Source organism: Molothrus aeneus, chromosome 23 (assembly GCF_037042795.1).
Source record: "Molothrus aeneus isolate 106 chromosome 23, BPBGC_Maene_1.0, whole genome shotgun sequence".
Classification (NCBI taxonomy): Eukaryota; Metazoa; Chordata; class Aves; order Passeriformes; family Icteridae; genus Molothrus; species Molothrus aeneus.
The window spans coordinates 3,165,290-3,187,391 of record NC_089668.1 but is presented as its reverse complement, the minus strand read 5'-3'; the positions used below and the strand labels follow the sequence as shown (position 1 = coordinate 3,187,391).

General features: G+C 49.3%; 2 protein-coding genes across 2 annotated transcripts; both read right to left on the bottom strand.

Moving 5' to 3' along the window:
* Nucleotides 1–713: 713 nt before the first annotated feature.
* Nucleotides 714–6,409, bottom strand: ADPRS (ADP-ribosylserine hydrolase). The gene is made up of 6 exons (XM_066564657.1): nt 6,162–6,409; nt 4,748–4,844; nt 3,775–3,982; nt 3,501–3,685; nt 3,309–3,409; nt 714–2,820 (listed from the first exon to the last, which is right to left on the bottom strand). The coding sequence occupies exons 1-6, from the start codon at nt 6,388–6,390 to the stop codon at nt 2,528–2,530; spliced, it is 1,113 nt and encodes a 370-aa protein (XP_066420754.1). The 5' UTR covers nt 6,391–6,409; the 3' UTR covers nt 714–2,527.
* Nucleotides 6,410–6,751: 342 nt separating this feature from the next.
* On the bottom strand, nt 6,752–11,552 carry TEKT2 (tektin 2). Its single transcript, XM_066564859.1, has 9 exons — nt 11,381–11,552; nt 10,889–11,014; nt 10,076–10,281; nt 9,468–9,611; nt 8,874–8,988; nt 8,435–8,542; nt 7,913–8,056; nt 7,630–7,709; nt 6,752–6,974 (listed from the first exon to the last, which is right to left on the bottom strand). Exons 1-9 carry the CDS (start codon nt 11,534–11,536, stop codon nt 6,773–6,775), a joined length of 1,281 nt encoding a protein of 426 aa, XP_066420956.1. The 5' UTR covers nt 11,537–11,552; the 3' UTR covers nt 6,752–6,772.
* Nucleotides 11,553–22,102: the final 10,550 nt, after the last annotated feature.

The window sequence follows — 22,102 nt, the reverse complement described above, 5'->3', positions numbered from 1 at the left end:
CCTGGGTCTTGCTCTGCCTCATACAGTTCTCTTACACTCTATTGTAAGAGATCTTGCTCATTCCCAGCAGATTCCCTAACTGATATCCTTATGCAAAAAGTTACTGCATGTTTCTTGTGATTAAGGAAAAGACTCCTGTCTCCAGAAATTCAGTTTTAGAAAAGGTTGAAACCCAGATCCTTCCAGCCTGGTGATGATTAATTTCAGGGATTCAAGTTGAAGTCTTAGGGATTCCCTTTCCCTTCTGTGTGGTTTGTTTTCCATTATTTTTTTTATCCTACATCACACACCTTGTGCACAGCCAGCCTCAATCCTGAGAGCGTCAGGAACACTCAGGACTGGTGAATCACTTGCACCTTCACAGGTTCACAGTCCAAAGAGAAGAAAATGTGTTTTCCCATCTGATCTCACCTTAAGGGGTGAAACATTTCCAGGGAAGCCTGGCTGACACCCAGCCCATTCCAAGGAGAAGCCATCCTCCTGCTGCCATGCACGAGGCTCCCAGTGAATTCCCTGCTCTCTGCACCATCCTCACGTGCTGGATTCCAGCACCTGAACTCCTTCCACAGGCTGAGAAGGAAAAGGGGCCTTTCCAAAGGCCCTCCCTGCAATGCTCAGTGTCAACTCACCCTTGTGCCAAGAACCACTCCTGGTCCTCTTGGCACTGAGGATGCACAACTTCATGACTTGAGTGAAAACACAGGAGCACTGGCTACTTAACAAAGATAACTGAGGGATTTTACTTCTTTCCAAGGAAACTGAAGGGTTTAGTACACATCTAAATTCAGGCTCAAAGAGCTCCAGTCTTTAAATAGGAGCTCTTTGCTTGTCAGGAGTTCCAAACATTTAAAATTATAAAGCTGCTTTAAAAGAAAAATATCTTCTTTTAAATAATTAAATGAATCTGGTTTTTCCTCTGGCAGAATAATGTGGAAAACCTGGTATTTTACAGCTCAGATCTGCAGCACAATACAAAAATATACAACAGACCAAAATTCCACACGTTCCCAGGACAAGAATCCATTTATACAAGGAAAACCCATTATAGCATCACACAAAAGACTGGCACTTGAAGGAAGCAGACAACGGGGAAAACTGGAAGGACCTGTGGCAGCCAGATTCCCACATGTGCATGCAGCCTGACACAGCCACCACGTGCTGACACCACTGGGGAGCACCACAGCCACTTCCCAGTGTCACAAGACATGCTGGAGAAATAACAAGAGTTACACTGTCACATTTAAGCTTATAAACATTTCCATGTGATGACTTTTTGTTTTCAATTATTAAAAAGCTTCCAACCCTTTCTAGATGTGCCATTCCCAAGCTGTTTTTCCCTTTTTGACCAACTCCACTAGGAAAAGGTTTTAAATGTGAAGTTCTGGAACACAGCTGTGCTAGAATGTTCTTGGCCACCAGCACCAGCTTCTTTTCAATATTGATGTCCCCAATTAACCCACCTTTCCCTTTAATTCTGGGGCAAATTTTACCAAGTACAAAGGCTGAGACTGTGATAAATTAACTCCTGCATCCTGCTCAAGTCACTTTTGTGACTGACTGCAGCAGAACCAGGCATTCTACCCCTGTACTACTTCTACTCCCAGATCTGCACTCCACAGGAGCTGGACTCTCATAATCCTTGGGGGTCCCTTTCAATTTGGGGTATTCTGTGATTTAAACAGGAATCTCACTTGGTGCTCTGGACATATACAGGACTTTAAAAATACAGAATACATAGATTAGGAACAGAGGAGCAGCCAGAGTGGCTGCAGCAGTGTGACAGCAGCTGTGCAAGGGGCACAAAGTGCAGCAGGTGCCTGTTGGATCACAGGGCCAAGGACACAGGAGGAGCAGCAATTAGTGACACCCTCTCCCAGCAGGGACAATGAGCCAGCTGGGATTGTCTGCAGGCATCAAAGGTCTCTCACAGAGCCATCAGCAATGCAAAGAAATCCCTTCTCTGGCCCTTCTCATTCTGCCTTTAAGGCAACAAATGTCCCCAGAAATCTGCACTCCATTATCCTAACTCAGCACAGGTGACACTCTGGTGACTCCTGTGACATCCCTTATCTGGCCAGCTGACAATGACCTGCTGCTGTACCAGGGGTGTGGAGACTGGACAAGCCACTGACCACCAAAACACAGCCCATGGACACAGGAGCAGATGAAAACAGGGAGAAAGTCCATGGATTCAGACACCCGCCAGTAACTGCAATGACAAATGGCACAATGGTGGACAAAGCAAGCAGCAGAAATCCATGGAAAATGAGACACTTGTGTACACTCAGGGAGCTGCAGCCACTGTCCAAGTGCAGCCACTTCCCAGCTGACCCTTGACTGAAGGGGATGTCCCCTCTTTTCCAGGCTGGCTCCTGCTCCCAGCTCCCAGCTGACAGCAGCAGGCTCCCCCTTCCCAGGTGAGGCTCGCTGGCGTCGGCCGATGGCGCGGATCCACCGCTGGGTCTGACCGGGGAAGCAGAGCTGACCATCCCTTTGCCTTCAGGAAAGCCCTGGGGCTGTCCTGGACTCAGAGCCGCTGGCAGTAGAGTTCATAGAGGCTCTTGGCCATCCTCTGGGTCTCCTGGAAAGCCTCACAGCTCTGCTCCCAGCTCGGGGGCACCTGCTCCTCCCCGTAGTAGGCGCCGGCGATGGCCCCCGCCATGGTGGCGATGGTGTCCGTGTCCCCCCCCAGGGAGATGCAGTAGATGATGGTTCTCTGCAGGGCGTTGTAGTGCTCAGGAATGTCAGGATCAGCGTCCATGCAGCGCAGGAAGGAGTAAATGGCAGTGGGGACGGAGCGCAGCGCAGCGATGCCATTGCCTGGAACACACCCCGTCAGCACCCTCTGGCCTCCCTTCCTTTTCCCTTCCTACTGGTGACTTTCCATAACAGTATCATGGATTTTACCAGGAAAAGGTGCAAAAGTTTGTCCCTCAGAAAGCCCCCAGTTCCCCAGTGCCACTCACATCCTGCAGAGCAATTCCCAGTTACCCCAGTATAGCCTGGCCATACACATCTACTCATTCCCACTCAACATGATGACCCAATAGCCCTTAAGAGTCTTGGAATATTAAGAAATATTATGCAAGGTAAATTTATCTTAGCAAGAAATTTTTTTCCTATCAATACACAGAGGAAATCACTGAGTTGAGACTCAGAATTCCTGACTGGTGAGCACAGGCTGCTTTTCCAGCATAGTCTGTGCCTGACAGGCTGAAGAGCAATCTAGGGGGACATACATCTCCCAGGCTTGCTAAGTTAGTCTTGCTTCCAGCTTTCCTAATGCTTGTACTAAGAAAGGTACTCACCCAACTCAAACAATACATCTGCTTTGGGAACACTGCTGAGCTCCAAAAATTCCTTGATTTTCTTGAGACGCCTGGAAAATGGTAAATCCTCAAATCCCAGCCTGCAAACAGAGAGAGCAGTGAAGAGGAGAGAATGTGAAGAGCCAGAACAAACCACCAAAGCAGGGTTGGGGCTTTCCCCAAGCTACTCACGCTCGGGCATCACTGAGAGACTTGTCATCTGCCTCCACGTGCTCCATGTGGCTGATGAGCTGCTCCAGGAAGGTTTCCCTGCTGAGCCCTTCCTGCAGTGCCAGGTGCACAGCCAGGGCCTGCAGGATGGCCCCGTTGTAGCCCAGGGAGTTGGCGTGGGTCAGCTCCGCGCTCAGCTTCGCAAACTGCCACAGAAACGCCGGTGTCAGCAAAGCTTCCTGGGACGCTCCCCTGGCAGCAGGGACACCCAGAGAAGCCCAGAATGTTCCGTTACCTTCTTGACATCCTGGATGTCGGAGTAGACGAGGGGGATGCCGGCCACCCTCATGGCGCCGCCGTTCCCGTAGGAGCCCTTCCCGTTGAACTGAGCTCTCGCAGGCTCAAACACGTCGCTGCACTTGGGGCTCAGGAGCTTCTTGAAGACGTTGACCACGGCCATCCCATAGCCCCTGTTGGGTTCCTTCTTGTACTCCTCAGCAAACCTGGTGTGGGCAGGGGGGAAAACACCCCGGGGGTTTGGTCTGTTACTGGGGTTTGTGATTGGATGAAGGCTCTTGCTAAAGTGAATTAATAACACACACCTAAATCAAGGACAGTCAGGGCTCAGAGATACAGTTCTGCAGGAAACAATTCCCAAAGAACAGTGTGAAAGAAGGATGTATAAACATCACCTTCCATAACCCACTTGTTTCCCTCTCAGCTCTGCCTCAAAATAGAAGCAAACTAGAAACATTTCCGTGGGCCACAACCACAAGGAAAGTCTTTTGTTCAAGTTCAATGGAAGAGTTTTCTAAACAAAGAAATGCTTTCCCTTAAGTGGAACCAAATGCTCTCAGGGCCAGGGATTCAACAGGGAAACGGATCATAAACAGAGTCAAGCTGAGCTCACTCCTATTCCCTCACTAAATTAAGGACAGTGCAAACATAAATAGCAACAAATAAACATGAAACAAAATGTTTCTGGAGTCTCCAAGCATTCTCCTCCCCAAAGGTGAACACACACAAGGCTGACACACAGCAGTGCTGCCCTGTCAAGGCAGCTTCAGACTCCACACTGCAGCTGATCCTGCTGCATGGTCCAAGATATGGCAAAGCAAAAGGATTAACAAACTAAAGGATTAACCACCTATTTCCTAACTTTTTCCCCTCCAAAAATTAGTAATTAGCATTAGTCTGCCTCAGCCCCTGTCCCCCGTTCCACAGACAGTCACAGTGATGGTTACACCTTCAGGAAGCCTCATGCTCACCTCTTGGCCATGTCAACCTCATCAAACTCCTGCTTGGCCAGCAGTGACTGCACCACCGACCTGCTCATGGCCGTGTCGTCCGTGTAGGGCAGCGACTCTGCAACGGGAGGGCAAAGAGTCACACCAGCAGCCAGGGACAAACTGCTCCTGCCCTCTGCCAGCACCACCCTCATCTCCAGGGCCTGACTGTCACAAGTTGCCAGAGACAGCTGTGGCTGCCCATGGATCCCCGAAGTGTCCCAGGCCAGGTTGGACAGGGCTTGGAGCAACCTGGGATAGTGGAAGGTGTCCCTGCCATGGCAGAGGGTAGCACTGGGTGATTTTTAAGGTGCCTTCCAACCCAAACCTGTCTGGAATTTAAGTTCCCTGGCACTCTGAGGTTGACACTGCCGTGGTTGTCAGAGTCAGGAGACACAGCCAGGGAGCTGCATCCACAGCTATAATGACAAAGAATATACTGCAAGATTAGTAAGAGCCAGGAGAAGATGTATGACATCCAGAGGTATATATGGACAAGAGTCAGGCCAACACAGAATCACAGATTTCCAGGATAGTTTAGGTTTGAAGGGACCTTAAAACCCATCCTGTTCCACTCCCTGCCGTGGGCAGGGACATCTTCCACTATCCCAGGTTGCTCCAAGCCCTGTCCAACCTGGCCTTGGACACTTCCAGGGATGGAGCAGCCACAGCTCCTCTGGGCAACCTGTGCCAGGGCCTCCCCACCCTCATGGGGAACAATTCCTTCCCAACATCCCATCTAACCCTGCTCTCTAGCAATGGGAAGCCATTCCCCGTGTCCTGTCACTCCAAGGTTTGTCAATAGCATCCATCTTTCCTGCAGACTCCTCTCAAGCACTGTAAGGCTGCAATAATTTCCTACGAGTTAAATAAAAACTCTGTGCTTCTCTCACTCTTCTCAAGTTTTGGTACCTCTGCTCCCTGCTGACACCCCAGCACTGCCACACCCATTCACACTGCCACCCCAGCACACTCCACCTCAGCTCCCTGGAATAGGAGCAGCTCGGGCCGAGCAGAGCAAACCACGGGGCCTTCTGCATCAGCGGTGTCCCTAAGGAATCCCTAGGGAATCAGGAATGGGCACAGGACAGAGCAGGGCAGGGAACAGCCAGGGCAGTCACAGCAGAGATGCCCCACACCAGGTGAGGGCTAAGCACTGGGGGCACCCACGTTTCGGGGGAGCTGAGGGGTTGGGGATTCTGCAGGTTGGGTACCTCAAAGCCCAGTCCTGGGGGTGCTGAGGGAGTGGAACACAAACTGGACCCCAAAGGCCAGTCCTGGGGAGTGCTGGGGTCTAACCCGAATCTCTGGGGTGCGGAGTGCCGTGCACAGCGGGGTGTGTGAAGGGGGCACCGGGGGACATCCCCCGCTCCCCGACGCGCTCCCCCCCACGCACCTCCACGTGCGCTCCCTGCCGCCTCCCCTCCCTCCTCAGGCGGCGCCGGTTCCAGCCCTTTGAGGAAACTCAGCAGCTCCGGCAGCTTCACGACGCTCCTGCCTTCGAAAACAGCTCCCAGGCAATCCCCTAACAACGCCCCGGCTAAGCAGCCCCGGAACCGAGCGAGGCCGGGCCGGGGACGAGCCGGGAGCCGCCCGGCGCCTGAGGCCGGACCCGCGGCCGCCATCTTGCTGCGCGCGGCGCCCTCTTCCCCCGGGCAGCCAGGGGGCAGCGTGGGCCGAAGGCGCTGCCGCGCACAGTGGCGCCCCCTGGCGGCCCGGAGGACCGAGGTGCCGACAGCACACCCGCCTGCTCCCTTAAATCCCTCCTGGAATCCAGCTGGATTTAATCGCCGCGGATGACAACTGGGGACAGGCCCTTTATTGTTTATAAATCTCCTCGGAGCGCGGGAGGCTGTAAACATCATCCAAGGGCCAGACAGTTATAAAACAAACTAGGAGAAGAATTCCATTCTCCCCAAACACGACGCAGATGTCGCTTTTCCTCGCTGCGGAACTGAATCACCGGGAGTTTTCCATTCCCCCCGCGCTTGCACAATTCCCGGCGCGCTAAGCCAGCTCCAGCTGACTTTCCCTCGGCAGGTTCCTGGTGCGGCTGACAGCGTCGACCTCTGGGTCAAACTTCTCCACAGGGACCACGAGTTTTCTCCGGGTGTCCATGCACTTGTTGTCCAGCTGCAGAGAATTGGTTTTGTAGCCAATATCGGTCTGAATGCGGTGGAGTTGTCTGTAAAGAGCATCCAAGGCATCCCTGGGAATGAGCAGAAGGGACAGGAGTTGAGATCAAATGAGAACAGACTCCTCAGGGAATGGTCCCAGCCCTAACCCTGCCACAGCTCAAGGAACATTTGGAAAATGCTCTCAAGCACAGGGGGGGATTGTTGGGTGTCCTGTGCAGGGCCAGGAGTTGGTCTCAGTGACTCTTTCGTGTCTCTCCCAACTCAGGATATTCCATGATTTTAAACTGGACAGGAAGCACCCAACTTCCCACTTTGTGGCAGCATTTGGCCCTGTACAAGGAGTGAACTCATCAGAGACCCATTGTTTGGGGCAGTGAATAGCCAGCCCACACACTGCTCTGGGAGGGCAGCAAGAGATGTGCACCCGGGGAGCTGCCAGCCCACAGCAGCACTTCTGTTCCTTCCTTGTCACTCTTCTTTTTGTCCCTTTTGGAACAGTCAGGGCCTGGATGAATTCAGAGTCAAGCAGGGGCTGTGGGAGCCCCATTCCCCTCCCAGCACAGCCCCTCTGTACCCCACATCCACCAAGCCCAAACACTGCTGCCCTTCATGAGCCCAAGTCCCAAAAGGCAGGTGCTGGAGGTGTGCCCAGAGCAGGGACACCCAGAGCCACATCCCCTCAGGGCAGTGCTGGGCACTGCTGTTCCTGGACAGCAGGACACTCACTGTGACTCTGTCCTCTTCTGCTGGAGTGCACGGATCATCCCCTCCAGCTGCTGGACCTCATCTGTCAGTCCAAACTGAGCCTGCAGGGAGGAGGGGACAGCACTTAAGAGGGCTTTGACAAAGGCCACAGTTCCCTCCTTCCCCTCTCCCCCAGCTCTGCCATTATTCCCTTGCTCTGCTATGTCACTGTAGGATGCATTTCTCAGCTGCTCCACCACTCATCCGTGTTTTCCAGAGCCCCCTTCCCCTCAGCTCCCTGCAGGGACCATGGCAGCTGGGGTACCTGGTCCCGGCACAGCTCGATGTGGGGCCGGTACGTGCGCGTCTCCAGGCGCGTGTGAGCCACTTTCAGATCCAGGGTTCTCTTCTTGATATCTTCCTCCAGCTGTCGGATCTCCTCCTCCATCTCAGCAATCTCCTCCAAGGTCTGAGGACAGACATGTGTCATGAGGGACAGCCCGGGATGCAGACTGGGAAACTGCCCCCGTGTCTCTGGGAATTTTGCTGTGCTGGGGATAGATTTTACTCAAGGGCTTCTGAGGACTGAATCCTCTGCTTTTACATGGACCAGGATGGTGCTGCTGAGACAAGGGGTACAATAAAGAGGCTGAAACCTGGCAGTGAGGCCAAGCAGTGCCAGAGAAGCACTTGTGAGTGGTGGGATATTGCTGGGATCGTGTGTGCCACTAAACAGCAAACACGTGGAAACTACGCTCAGGCTGAGTCACTTTCCATGTAACCAAGAGCCTTTGGGACTCTGTTTCCAGCCAGGGTTGTAGTCCATGACCAAAGAAACAACACTTACATTCTTCTCCTGCCATCTCAGCTCACTAAGGGCTGCTTCCATGTCTCTCATCCTCTTCCTCAGTGCAAACTCTGTAGCTATACGCTGAGCATCCAGCTCATTGTTTGTCTGAGGAGAGAACAGCCCCAGTCACACATGGCTGCAAGGTGTCTGTGTCACCCCCAACCTGTGCCTGGAAGGTTGGGACAGACCCAGGAGCAAAACCAGCCAGGTTTGGCTGCTGCCACGTGTGCATGTCACACTTCCCCAGTAGCCAGAAGGTGGGGATAGATGGACAGGGACATGCCTCCAGTGACTGCTGCAAGCTCTGCAGCATAACCAAGCTCCTACTTAAACCAGGAGGGCAGCTGCTCCCAGAGAGATCCAGAGACATGCCTGCCACTCTCCCACACCAGATCCAGAATGGCACCACAGATTCCAGGTGAAGGGAGCAGTTTACCTGGGCAATGGTAAGTGTGATTGCTCCTCGGAGATCAACTGAGGCTCTCATTTCTGCCTCAGCACGCTCCTTGTTGCACCGGCTGTTCAGCTCCCACTCACTAAGTGCAGTTGTTCTGTGAACAAATCAGTTACGAAAATAAATTGAGTATTTGCAAGACATTTTAAAGGAACCACCTGCTTGAGGCCAGGGTGGCAGCACAAAATGATTCTGGAAAGCTGGAGGTCACATCTTCCTTGATCTCCTCAGAGACTAAACCCCACCAGGCCCAACATCTGCTCCACCAGGGACACATCCAAACCATGGAAAGGAATGCCAGGCAAGTGAAAATGTGCAGCAGGTCCCCCTGAGCTGTGCCAGAGGTGACACCACACTGCTGAGTGTCACAGCCAGGCAGGAGGGAGGCAGGGCACTGGGTTTGTGGTGACAATTTAGATATCTCCCAAAAACCTGTGGCTTCCCCATGCCACAGCCAATTTCCGTTCTGAGCTCTCTCCAAAACTGTACCCATCAAGCCTGGACACAGCATGGAAAGAAAAAGCAACCTAGGGCTCGGGGCAGATTTGATCACACAAGGACAGAGTCTTTCCTTACCCATCTGGGATCCGTGTTGGGTTGACCTTGAAGGAGATGTTGCCAGAGGTGGGGTTGAAGGACATGCACTGCCGATCGAGCTCCAACGCTTCCACCTTGTGCCGGTGGTCACAGCTCAGCTGCTGACGAGCTTCCTTTAAGAGGCTGTGGAGAGCCAGGCTGGGGTCAGCAGGGAGCAGGCCTAGGGCAGGGGCAGCTCACAATTCCCAAAGCCTTCAACACACATCAGCCATCTTAGTGAAATGAATGATGAGCTCCCACCCTCCCTGGGAACCGGGCCTGACCTGCCCAACACTGCCTGGTATCACCCTGGAGAATGGAGCTGTGAAGGATTCCCACAGAGTATCAGGGCATGGGAGCTTTGACACCTCGTGGCCACTGATTCCTAAACCAAGGCAGGTGACACAAGAGGTCTGGGACAAAATTTCCAAATGGTGCTTGTGAAGTTGCCTTTGACACACCCTTCCCTGCCAAATCCCTGACCCTGAAAATCATCCAGGGTTCTTGTGTGGTTCCCTGCTCATCTCAGCATGGCATTAGAGGCACATTAAGTATCTAGGGCCAAGCAAGGAGAGCAGAGTCATCAACCAACAGCTGTAACTCCTCACCAGAGCTGTCTGAAGGCATCATCCACTCGCTGCTGCAGCTCTTTCTTGGTTTTCTCAATCACCTTCACCTCTTTGTGTAATTCCTCTTCCACAGGATCCCTCACCACATCGATGTCACGACGGCTCTCACGGAATGTCAGGCACTCAATGGCAACATCCAAACACAAGTTCTTTGCCTGGATGGCATTTTCTGCTGCTTCCTTCACCTGGAAGAAGCAATCAATCAGGTGTGTGGGGGATCTTTTAGAGATGGGAGAGAGAAAGGAAGGAGAACCCACCCATACCATCATTAAGAGGGACTCACATTGTCTTTGCAGTTCTGAAACCTTTTATCAAGTCTGGAACAAAAATTGCCAGAGCCAAACACCTTAGTCCTCTACACCTGCCATTTGCATTGGGAATCACATCTTGCTAGGGGTTAACAATTCCAGAAGCAGCATCAGCTTCTGGATTTAAAACTCACGGTATCAGAGATCTCCCACCACTATTCCCTATGTAACCCCAAGCATTTTTAGAGGATGGTGTTAACATATTTCTTATTATCCTTCAGATCTTTATAAAAAGTCCAAACAAAAAAATCCACCCAGAAATCCAAACGGGAGCGTGTAATACACAGCTGCATGGTATGGCTTGGCCCAGCCAAGAACACAGTGGTTTGTTTTCCGGGAAGTCATTCCATCAAGTATGGATCTCAGTATAAAATAGACAAATATATACATAGGGCTTGCCCATTGCACAAGACAAGTCTCAATTATTTCACATCCCATGTTGAGAGTGAAAGTTCATTTCCAGCCATCTGCCTTCCCAACATACTTTGCTTAAGGCATCAATTTCCAAATCTAGGTCTTTGAGGCATTTGGCCAGGGCCTCTCTCCATTTGTCCACGGTGGTGATACGATCTTTGAGGTGGGTTCGGCTGTTGTGCTCATCCCATTTTGCCTGGAATTAGAGAGAAATGCTGTTACTCATTTTAAAATTGTAGTTGTGAATCTCGCTGAAGCCTTTCTCCATTGTCAGGACTGACTGAGCCTCTCACAGGAATACAACACGTTGCCATTTGGAATCACAGTCATTTACACAAATGGAGAGCACAGAGAACAACATCAGTGGCAGTGAATGTGAGAAACACACGCGGGGATTTAGTGTCAGTACAGATACATCATTGCAGGTGGGTTTACAGGGAGTAAATGTACAGGTAAAGCCTTTTATTTCCTCATCCATACACCCAAATCTAGACACTCCCCCCAGCTCCTCAGCCCACTATCCTGACAAAGCTGTGAGCAGCCCTCCTGGCAGAGAGCTCACCTGGTTGCCGGTGTCATTGCGGAGAACTCGTCCTTCCTGCCGGATGTGGTGGGAATTAAAACGCTGCTGTTCGGCGTCCGCCGAGATGAGGAGGGAGTTGTTCTTCCAGTCCGGCAAGGTGAAGCGCTGGCCTGGCTTTACACTCAGCGAGGCCATCTTGCTGACCAGGTGACTGAAAGGGAGCAGAAGATTTGTGTGTTTATTCATGGAAATACACCTGAAATGGAGCTGCAGCCAAAAACTACAGAGCTCTTCAGGAGAAAGGCAGCAGCAAGCTGCAACTTGGCGCCTGGCCTAATGCAGATACATGTCCTTAAAATGGGGGAGCACAAGGGCAGGTGATGGGAGCTATCCTCTGCCCCGGGCCAGGGGGAAAAGCCCTGTTCCACCTGTCCCTCCCTAGGAATGTAACTGCAAGGACAAGGAGCTGCTCACAGCACCAGCTTCCATATGATATTTACTGAGCTTGGACAAAAACGGCTGAGGATGTGACTGATTCTGTTGTGCTACTGCTGAAGGCTTAGCCCAGGGCTGGACCCCCGGGACTCCAAGGCTTTCAAGGAATAGCAGAGTTTTTAGTCTCCTTTTTTACCCTGCACAACGCAGAAACTGCAGACCCCACTCCACAAGGTCCGAGGAGCTCCCGAGGGGGCTGCAGATGCCCAAATCTACGGCCAGGGGCAGTTCTGGGGCAGAATCGCTTGGCAGCGGGACATCTATCCCACGTCTGCCCCAGCCCCCCGGGCACAGAGCGCTGCGCCGGAGCCCCTCGAGCACCGACCCCAAGGCTGACCCAGGAGTTCCTGAAGGGAAGGAAGCCCGGAGAGAGGGCACAAAGGGCCGCGGGACACAGGGGCCCGGCCGTAGGTGGAGGGGAAAGACAGGAAAGGGAGAAAGAGGGAAAGGCCTCAGCCGCCGGCTCGGAAGGGGCCTCACCCCGGCTGCTATGAGGGCACTCAGCTCCTCCGGCCCGACCATGCTCCCGTCCCGCCGCAGGGCCGGGCCGGGCCGCTCTCTCACCGTTCCCGGCCGATTTTCCCTCTCCCCTCACCGTTCCCGGCCGAACCCCCCACTCCCTTCACCGTTCCCGGCCGATCCCCCTCTCTCCCCTCACCGTTCCCAGTCGATCCTCCCCCTCACCGTTCCCGGCCGATTCCCCCCTTTCCCCTCACCGTTCCCGGCCGATTCCCCCCTTTCCCCTCACCGTTCCCGGCCGATCCCCCCCTCTCCCCTCACCGTTCCCGGCCGATCCCCCTTCTCTCCCCTCACCGTTCCCGGCCGAACCTCGCTGTCCCCTCACCGTTCCCGGCCGATCCCCCCCTCTCCCCTCACCGTTCCCGGCCGATTCCCCCCTCTCCCCTCACCGTTCCCCTCTCTCGCCCCGGGCTCGCGCGGGGCCGTTGCGGGGCGGCCCCGGCGGCGGCTCCTGGGCGGTATCGGTGACAGGGACACCGCAAACCGCAGCAAAGCAGCGCCCAAATCAGCGACAAATAATACTGTTTAAAAAAAAATGCCTCATAAAGCAGGAGGGAGCCGGGGGTGTCCACTTCTAGAGCCGTTTCCCATTTCCACAGCAGCCATTCTGCCCCAGGATGGCTATCGGCACTTCAACAAGCTCTTGCATTTTTAAAATTATTTTTTTAAACTTTAAATTTTTAAAATAATACATTAAAATACAAAAAAAAAGACCGAAAGTAAGTAGTTTTCTCTCCTTGGATATGCCTGGTGCCTCCCTCCACAACCCCCACCCAAACCAATATCAGCTCCGTTCTTTGGGATTAAATCAAAATGATGCAAGTATAAATAAAGCCTCACACACGTGCATTTCAAAAAAAATTTATTTTTCAAATGAATACAGTTCGTTTACAATACACTCAAGTTGATGGTATCTATAGCCAGCAGAGATCGATGACTGCTGTGTCCTATACACAGTCGTACAGAGGTTACAGATGCCTACGAGAGGGAAGGAACAGTGAAAGAAGTCGACATTTTACTGTGCTGGAAGGAAAGCAACTCTTGCAACAGGTAGAAAATTTTGGCAAGAACAATTTGTCCAGAAAGGGAGAAGGGGCAGAGGACACGGCTTCTGCTTAGCAAGTACATCTCAAACACCAACACGTTCCCTCCCACCCCGCACAGCTGCAGCCCACGGTACAAAGAGGCACACATGGTCAAGATGGTTAAGTAAAAATAAAGGCTTTTACCAGTTTGTTTGCCATCCATCTACAATCTATTTGTGCAACATCTCAAGTCACAGCTCTACTTTACTCTTGAAACATTTCCCTTTTGCTTCGAAAGCCCCCAGGACCTTTATGGTGGGAACACATTCACGCTCCTGCCAAAGCAATGGGACACCAAAACAGGGGAGCAGTTACCAGCATATGAGAAAGAGCAGACACATGGGACAGGATCAATCCACCAGACTGGTTTATTAGAATTTTATTCAGAAAAGGAATCCCAAACAGCATGACTTTTTCTTTTATTGAACAATATAAACCCATGGTATTAAATATGCAAAATTTCTATGTGTGACATTGCTTCCAGCAGTCTCCAAAACTAAGAGAGCTCACTGGCCAGTGAGCACACACGATGCCACCTGAGCCACCTTCTTCCCAAAATCCTTTAATATTAGCTTGTAACCAAATGCTACCAATTACTGTGAAAGCTCTGGAGTAACACCTGCTGACAGACAATGTCTTTGTCCACGATCACACTCCTCCAGCCAGGTGAACAGCCCACTTTTTCCCCACCAAGCACCATTTATCCACCATGAGGCTACCTGGGGAGCTGAAATGCTTATTTCAAGGGAAGAGACAATAACAGGAAGGAGGGTTTGTACCCTGTGAGTCCAAAGTGTCATTGCTCCCCTGGAACGCTGATCTGTGCACCAGTGCCTGTAAAACCAACATTTCTGACCCAAAACTCGCTCTGCCCGCCCCACTGCTGTGCTGCAGCTCACTTTTCACACCTGCCTGCAAACAGACACCAAACACAATGAGCTAGAAGCAGGTTTTTCTACAGGAAAACAACGTGTAGTTGTCTCAAGGAGAGATTCAACACTGAAAAACTGCAAAAATGAGAAGATTTCACTGAAAAACAGAAATCAAGTTCAAAAAAAAGTAAACACTACAGCCACAGGAGAGAAGTGATGCACAAAAGCGAGTACCCAGAAGAAGCCATTCTGCACTGCAAAGCTGCCAGAAGCTAAACTCCATCTCTGGCATTCTTCCTCTCACCAAGTTTTGTTGGTGTTCAATTATCCTCACTACTTCAGGAGCAATACTCAAGTTTTCACTTTGCTGGCACACCATCAGGTTCCAAAACTTCCAGAAGTTCTTTAAATTCAGCATTGCTCCAGTGGGCATCACTTTGCTATTACATCTGAGTGGACACTACCTACCAAGACACGTATTTTCTATCAAAAAAACTGGTTTTGAAGATATTTAAGAGATTTGCAAGTGTAAGCAAAATGAAAGTTTATTAGTAACTATTTTAAAAGCTAACTTTTGCACACCTGTACTGAAATGGGTCGTGGATCTATGATTTATGGGCAAGCATGGCCCTAAACTCAACATACAGCCATATTTTTGTGTTGCTAGATAGCGTTATAGCATTAATTTTCCAACTGCCAAATGCGTTAGAAAGACCTGTGTAATTCTCAGCAATGAATAAAACCCCTTTCATTTAAATAAACTTGCCCTCTGAGCATCTGTTTCACAACAAATGGGTTGGTTTAAAGAAAGCAAGATGGCAAACACAGGAGACTGACCCCAAGGGGCTTCAGCCTCGGGCAGAGCTGCAATGGGATGGGAGGGAAGAGCTCCAGCTCCCAGCAGGGATGGGCTCCAAACAACTGGAATCACTGGAAGATACAAATGTGCAAGAAGTGCATGGGTTTGTATCACGAGGTTACCACTGTCACGACATGGTTCACCCTCAGATCACCCGGTAACTCACTCTCGTAAGGCGATGTGAATCATCACAAGCATTTTCTAGATGAAAAATGAGGCAGAATCATTTCCCCCAGGTCAGGAAGGGAACCTGCTTCAGAGCCAGCTGGTTCCAGAGCTCCTGGCTGGACAACTTGCCAGTGTCTCAAAACAGCTTCAAATAGAACCTGTTGGAAAAGCTCTTCCATTTTGGTCTGAAAATCAGCTTTTTTTAGCAGCTTAAAGCCCAAACTGGCATCTAAGCACACATGTGCTTACTTCTGCACAGTGCAGTGTCTACAACTGGTGCCAGAGGATGGGGGATTGTTCCTCTTTCCACACCCAGGGGGCCACACGATTCTGTCCCCAGACATCGCCACCCCTGCTGCTGGCAAACTGCTTTCTGAACTTATCTGTGACATTTAATCCTCACCTCCACGTCCCCACTGAGCAAAGCTTTGCACTGCTCCCCAACATTCACTGGACAACATTCCCCATGTCCCTGCAACCTCCAAATGGGTGGGGAGGGGAGAGAAAATGGAGTGTATGGAAAGCTGCAGGAGCACAGTAAAGAGCGAGGACATCACTGGACAGGCAACATTCAAATAAAGGCAGAATTAATGATTCTCATTAGATAAACATATCAAGGTTAAATTTTATTTTAGAAAATTGCAAGTCTACCAGGAAGTAGATTTATTTGATGACATTACTCTCCAGAAACCACTTATTTTAAAAGCTTCTCCTCTCTGGGTAGTTCTAATTCACAAGTAATTCAGGGCTTGCTTTGATTAAATAATTCAACACAAAACCAACTCTGACCAAGGGTTTTGAGCTTTAAAAACAGTTCAAGAAAAATACTAACCATCCTACCAATGCAAATACTAGTTTTTCCAGCTCTGTTCCTGGTCAGAAAAAGGCACATACTTGCTCTCAGTGAGTTCAAGTCCAACACAAAAAGTTCAGGATACCCAAGTTCATGTCTGATGTCCCTGAAAGGTGTGAGCTGATCACAGCTCACCTGACACCCACCCACCTCCTACCCAGTCCTTTGTTTCTACAGGCTTTTGTCACCATCCCACCCCCACCCTCACATCCAGAGCTGCTCTGTGCTCCAAGCAGCCACAGCATCCTCAACATGGCTAATTCCATCCAGGCAGTGGAGGGAGAGAGACCTGGTCAGGGAATGGGGAGGTAGGTAAGAGCTGAGTAAGAGCAGAGCAGCTGCAGTGCTACAGCAAAAGGAACTCTACACCTGCCTGCTGCTGTTCCTGGGAGCCAGGCACACCTCCAGCAACCAGGAATCTCTCAGGGCATCTGTGTTGTACAGCAGGGCCACATATTGCTCACAAAACCCCTTGGGTTGGTGCTGTCTGAACCAGTGGATCCACTGGAAACTGCATCTGTTCCACCCAAGTAAGGGATTCCAAGGTTTGGATAAAACCACAGTTTGGTTTCAGGGGACAGCTGTCACAGGCACTGCCACCTGGAGAAGAACAGCCACCCCTAAAAATATACAGGAACATGCTTTTCCCCTCATACATTAGTTTTTGAATTAGCAGTCCCAGAATAACAGAGTAGTCTGGGTTGGAAGGGATCTTTTAAAGCTCATCCAGACAAACCCCCCTGCTGTGACCTGGGACCTCTAGACCAGGTTGCTCCAAGCCCCATCCAATCTGACACCGTGGATGTTTTCTGAGATGGGGCAGCCACAGCTTCTCTAGGCAACCTGTGCCAGTGTTTCATCACACACATTGTAAAATTCTTAAATCTAGTTTGAACTGACCTCCCTCAGTTTAAAACCATCACTCCATATCCTGTGGCAACAAGCCCTCCTAAAAGTTCACCCCCATCGTTCTTACAGGCCTTTTCAAGTACTGAAAGGTACTGAAGTTTTACTTTTTTATTTACTACAGGAGGCAAAGGAGGCTCTGCTGCTTCTTCATGAGCATCAATATTCTGATGTTCCCACTCGATAACTTTTAAAAGAATTTGAATAACTCCTACAGTGCTCTGTTACTTTGAGTCTGCCCTTTCTGCTTCTTCCACCTTTTTTCTTTCCCTTGTAGAGCTGTCCCCACAGCCACAGGATCTCAGTGTCCCACAGGTTCTCCATCTCCTGGAGGTCCTCCCTGTTCACCTGCAGCTGCTCCTTTTTGTGTTTTGGTTTGCTGGTTTGTTTTTGTTTGGTTGGTTTTTTTTAAAGTATTTTAATAATGTCTATTTTCAGTAGTTTGTTAGCTCTTATTTAATTTAGATACTTTAAATCATCATGCACCCTCCAATGACTGCAACAGAAACATTTCTACTGGAACTAAACCTCTCATGTGGCAGCTCATGGACACCAAGGCAAGAGATTTGTGTCCAACAGAAAACTGCTTCATCAGGTGCAAGTTCATTCCTTTTGATAGAAAGAAGAGGCAGCAACTTCCTTCTAAATCTCAACAGGTTCAGTATGAGCTAAATATAGAGAGAAACAAAGCAGTTGGTTGACAGGCAGGGGAGGAGATGGAGGGTATTGCTGCAAACAAGCTGATGGTGCAAGATTTTTGGCCCTTTTTAGTCTAAAAGATAGAAACAGCTACTTCTAAAAGGGTCAGGAGACACAGTTTTGGCTCAGAATTTAGACTGAAAAATGCTTTCTAAACCCCAGCCCAGTAACATTGACAAATTGGAAATATAAAATAATTGAACATCATGGCAAGCTTAATACCAACACAGTGGCATTGGGCACTGCAGTAAGACAAGAAAGTTGGTACAAGCTACAAGAGACATTGGATCATGTCTCAAATCAGAAGAAATTACAGAGCAAAGAGAGTCAATTTGTGCCTGGGGAGCTGCAGCATCCCCTCAACAATGAGGTGTGGGCAACTCAGCAAGGGCACTGCCCAGTGCTGGGACTCTGAACCCCACATATTTCATTGATGATGTCCAGAAGCTCTGCTCACTCCTAGAAAAAGTCTGGACACAAACATATTCCTGCAAAGAGACCACTTGGAATTACTCTGTGAGTTCTGTGGTTAAGCTCCTGATATTCAAAAATATCCTGACATCAAGTTATTCCACATCTTGAATGCCCAACACTATAAACAGTAATAAAATGCACAAAATCATTTTAGTTGTAGAGAAACAAGGTACCAATGAAGCACTTGTCTATGGCGAGCGGGTTAATTGTCTCCTCTCAAACACGACTGGTTAAGCCAACTTTCTTTGGAGAAGAAAACCAAAACATTCAGAAACTTCTCCTGCCTAAAAATAAGTGTTAAAAGCAACACACAGAGCAGACACACAGACCTATGAGCTGCACACAGACCACCAATAAATATACAGAAACACCACAACAAAGGATAAGGCTCATCATAAAAGAAAAATCCCATAACTGCTACTCAGACTGATACCAAAGGAAAGGGAAGTGTTTTTTGCAGGCATGTGCAAGCACATTACAGTGTCAAAGCACAACTTTGCTATTATTATTACTTTATGCAGCATTACAAGGTTACTGAGGTGCAGTGTTTAATAGTCTAGTCTACAGCTTTTCCTGACTGCAGGAACGCTCACCAAACTCACCATGGACCCACCCCCTCATGGCATCACCCAGCCACCAAGCTGCTCCCATCCAGAGCATCCAGCGCCCAGCTGGCAGTCAGAAACACCCACTGATCCACCCCAAACACACGTGAGCCATGTGAGCACCAACCATCTCCCAGGCCATCCTCCTAAGACACCCTTCAGTTTGTGCTTCCCCTAAGAGAAGCCATCCTGTGGGAGCTATGGATTCCTTTCAGCACCAATCAGGTCCCCATGGCTTCTGCCACACCCCAACCCCCAGTCCCCTCAAAATGAAGAGGTAAATCACATTGACCAAACCCAACCTAACCCCAGCCTACCAGCTGAATTTGGTGATCGCTCCTCAATGCCTCTCCCTCCAAAGGAAAACACCTTCCTGGTTATTCTTGGTCCTGACTCAGAGAAGCTGGTGCTTGAAAGTACCTAAAAGATACCATCAAACACTTGGCATTTTCAATAATTTTTCTTAAATTTGCAGCCACGTACAACTGGAAAATAAAAATCTACAGCACCATCTTCTAAAAAGGCACTTTCTGAGGACTGTCTTGCTTAAAAAAAATAAAAGTCACTCCAAGTTTTAAACAGTGGAACTGCTTTGTTTGAAAAGGACCCTACGGTAACAACCCGTGTCAGGTGAGGGGGTACCTCAGACAGGATGTGAAAGGCCAGGGCACGTGGGATGGAAAGTAGATGGAGTCTCCCCAACACCCTTATTCCTGCCAAACCAATGCTCTGATATTTTCCCTCACACGCCTCTCCCTTACAACTCCTTCCCCACCATATGCACCTTTATCTACTCAGGGAACAACAATTTGGGTTTTAGTGTCACAGAGATCAGGATTTTTGAGATTCTGCTCGGGAGGTAAGATGTAGGATCCTGTATCCATCTTGCTCATACCTCAACTACAGAAAGTACAAAATCTTCTACCAGCAGAAAGCATCAACGAGCTCAAGCTCTAACCACGATATTTTACAAAAACAAGGAGTGAATTGGCTAAGTGAAGTTTGATTTCAACATGTGCCAAACCAAAAATGATATTCCAAACATGCAGCATCAACCTAAAGTACCATCTTTGGGTAGAAAAGACAGACAGAAATCTTTCCCTTTGACACCCCTATGGAATTTTTCACCAGATCCAAACAACCTGCCAGTAGCAGCCATGAAACTCCACAGCACTGAAAGGGACAGAGCATCTGCCCGGCCTGACCAGAGACCACGATGGCCATTTAGAAACAACCACCTTTGAAAACTGAATTTACAGGTCCAACACACATCATCTGAACTTTTGATTCCTTGGTTATAAAAGTGCTTTGAGTAAGGTTCTAAACCCTCAATTCACAAAACAGGGAAAATACCAAAAGTGGACAAGATATGAAGAAAGTGTAAGAAAAGGGAAGGAAAAAAAAAAGGCCTTAAGCTTGAGCTTGGAATTTCACCAGAGTGAACTTTAAGACTAGTAGAAAACCAGTATTTGTAGCTGGAATTTTTACAGCAGACTACATGGTATCTCATGTTGAGCATTTTATAGGACAAGTATTTGTACATGAAGAAGTGAAAATCATTTAGGACCAAGAGCATCTTGAAATAATTTGACTGACAACTTCCAGAAACCCATTTTACTCCTGAAAACCATTTCTGTGGCCAAACTCCCAAAAGAAGACCGGAATGAATACTATAAAAATAACTTTTGGACACGTGTAACCAGATGACACATGGAACAGTGACACAGCGATCCTGAGTCAAATGGCCACAGCTCAAGTCCCTAGAAAGGGAAAAAGGCGACTTACAGCGGAGCCACTCCTCCTGTTGGCAAATGTCGCGAGTTTAACGCCTCAACCACAAACATCCTGGGATTCTCTCCAGCTCTGGATCTAGCAGTGGCCAGGTGGGAGGTTTGGGCAGGGCTGGCTGGGTGAGGAGGGGCTCGGTGATACCCTGGGCCTGCCCCCACCACGGGAGCACTTAGTGGCACTTGTTCAGTACAAGTGAGGTCTCAGTGTCTGAGGAGATGGGAACTGCTTTTCTCCACAGGCAGAAACCCGAGGCCAGTGTCTGCAAAGCAAGAAGAGCCATCAGCCTGTGCCCACATCCCTCTTTGGACTATCCACAGCCAGCTCTCGGCCAGAGAGGGGGATCTGCTGTGCCACTCAAGGTTTCCTCAAACAGCACATAAAATTTGAGGTTTTTTTTTCTTTTTCTTTTTCAAGGAGAGCAGGTACAAAAATAAAAGAAATCCATATACTCTGAAAATATACTGGAAACTGCCACCACAGATGAGGTACCATTTATCCCGACCCCCCACCCCCAAACTGCAAACATCAAAATATATATGTTTTTAAACAAAAGAAGAATATCTGGCTATTTAATCTCAGTTAAAATGACAGCACCCTTTGTTACACTTGATATTTCACACCATTAATTCTCTTTTGAAAAAAACCCAAGATATCTAACTAACCTTGATTCCTTGCTTTTCTCCTCATTCCTTAGTGCAGTAATTGTCCATCTCCATTTAAATAAATATAGCAGCTACAGCATCATAAATGTGTGGCCCTCACAACGTCAGTAACTTGATATCATAATACAAAGAAGTATCGGCACTTGACGTAGATATTTGCAAAACCAAGAAGAGAGATTAAAACTTCCAAATACTCTTCACATGAAAACCAGGTACAATGTTACCTTGACAACTGAAGTCACTTTGCCAATGAAGTTTCTTTAGTTTTTGGTGAAAGTAGTGAGCAAAAAAGCTTCTCAAATCCGAGTCACCGAGCATGGGCAGGGTGAGAAGCAGCTTTGAAAGGAGAGCTAGAAGGCTTTGTAAAAAGGAATTTTCAGCTAAATGCCAGAAGTCCACAAGAACTCTTTGCAAAGTAGGTTTTTTTTTAAAAAAAAAGTTCTCTGTTTTCAAAAGAAATTTCTGTATAAAGCTTAAGCTGAACCTTTTACAAACAGCATTGCTACTGAGAGAGCTTTAGGAGAAAAGTGTCAGGTCACAGACTGGGAAAAAAACATCTGAGAGACTCACTGAGAAACCACCTCGCTCAAAGGACTCTGTCACACCCCCCTCCCTGCACCAGGTGTGTCCAAAGGCACCCACAGGGACAGGGCACTCCAAGCTGGGACCCCCTGGCTCTGGGGGTCCCCAAATCCTCAGGGCCTCCTGAGCCTCCCACCAAGCACCCCCAGCCAATGCCCACCCCCACCACTGTTTCCAGTGCAATTTTAGCT

Bases quoted from the DNA above. Each gene is read 5' to 3' on its own strand.
- ADPRS (XM_066564657.1), bottom strand. From the start codon at position 6,390: ATGGCGGCCGCGGGTCCGGCCTCAGGCGCCGGGCGGCTCCCGGCTCGT. The intron at 3,983-4,747 runs GTGAGCATGAGG...TGCCCACACCAG, and splicing joins GAGGTTGACATGGCCAAGAG to GTTTGCTGAGGAGTACAAGA. The intron at 3,410-3,500 runs GTGAGTAGCTTG...CTCTGTTTGCAG, and splicing joins TCTCTCAGTGATGCCCGAGC to GCTGGGATTTGAGGATTTAC.
- TEKT2 (XM_066564859.1), bottom strand. From the start codon at position 11,536: ATGGCCTCGCTGAGTGTAAAGCCAGGCCAGCGCTTCACCTTGCCGGAC. The intron at 11,015-11,380 runs GTGAGCTCTCTG...CTCTAATTCCAG, and splicing joins GCAATGACACCGGCAACCAG to GCAAAATGGGATGAGCACAA. The intron at 6,975-7,629 runs GTGAGTGTCCTG...GCTCATTCCCAG, and splicing joins CAGAAGAGGACAGAGTCACA to GGATGCCTTGGATGCTCTTT.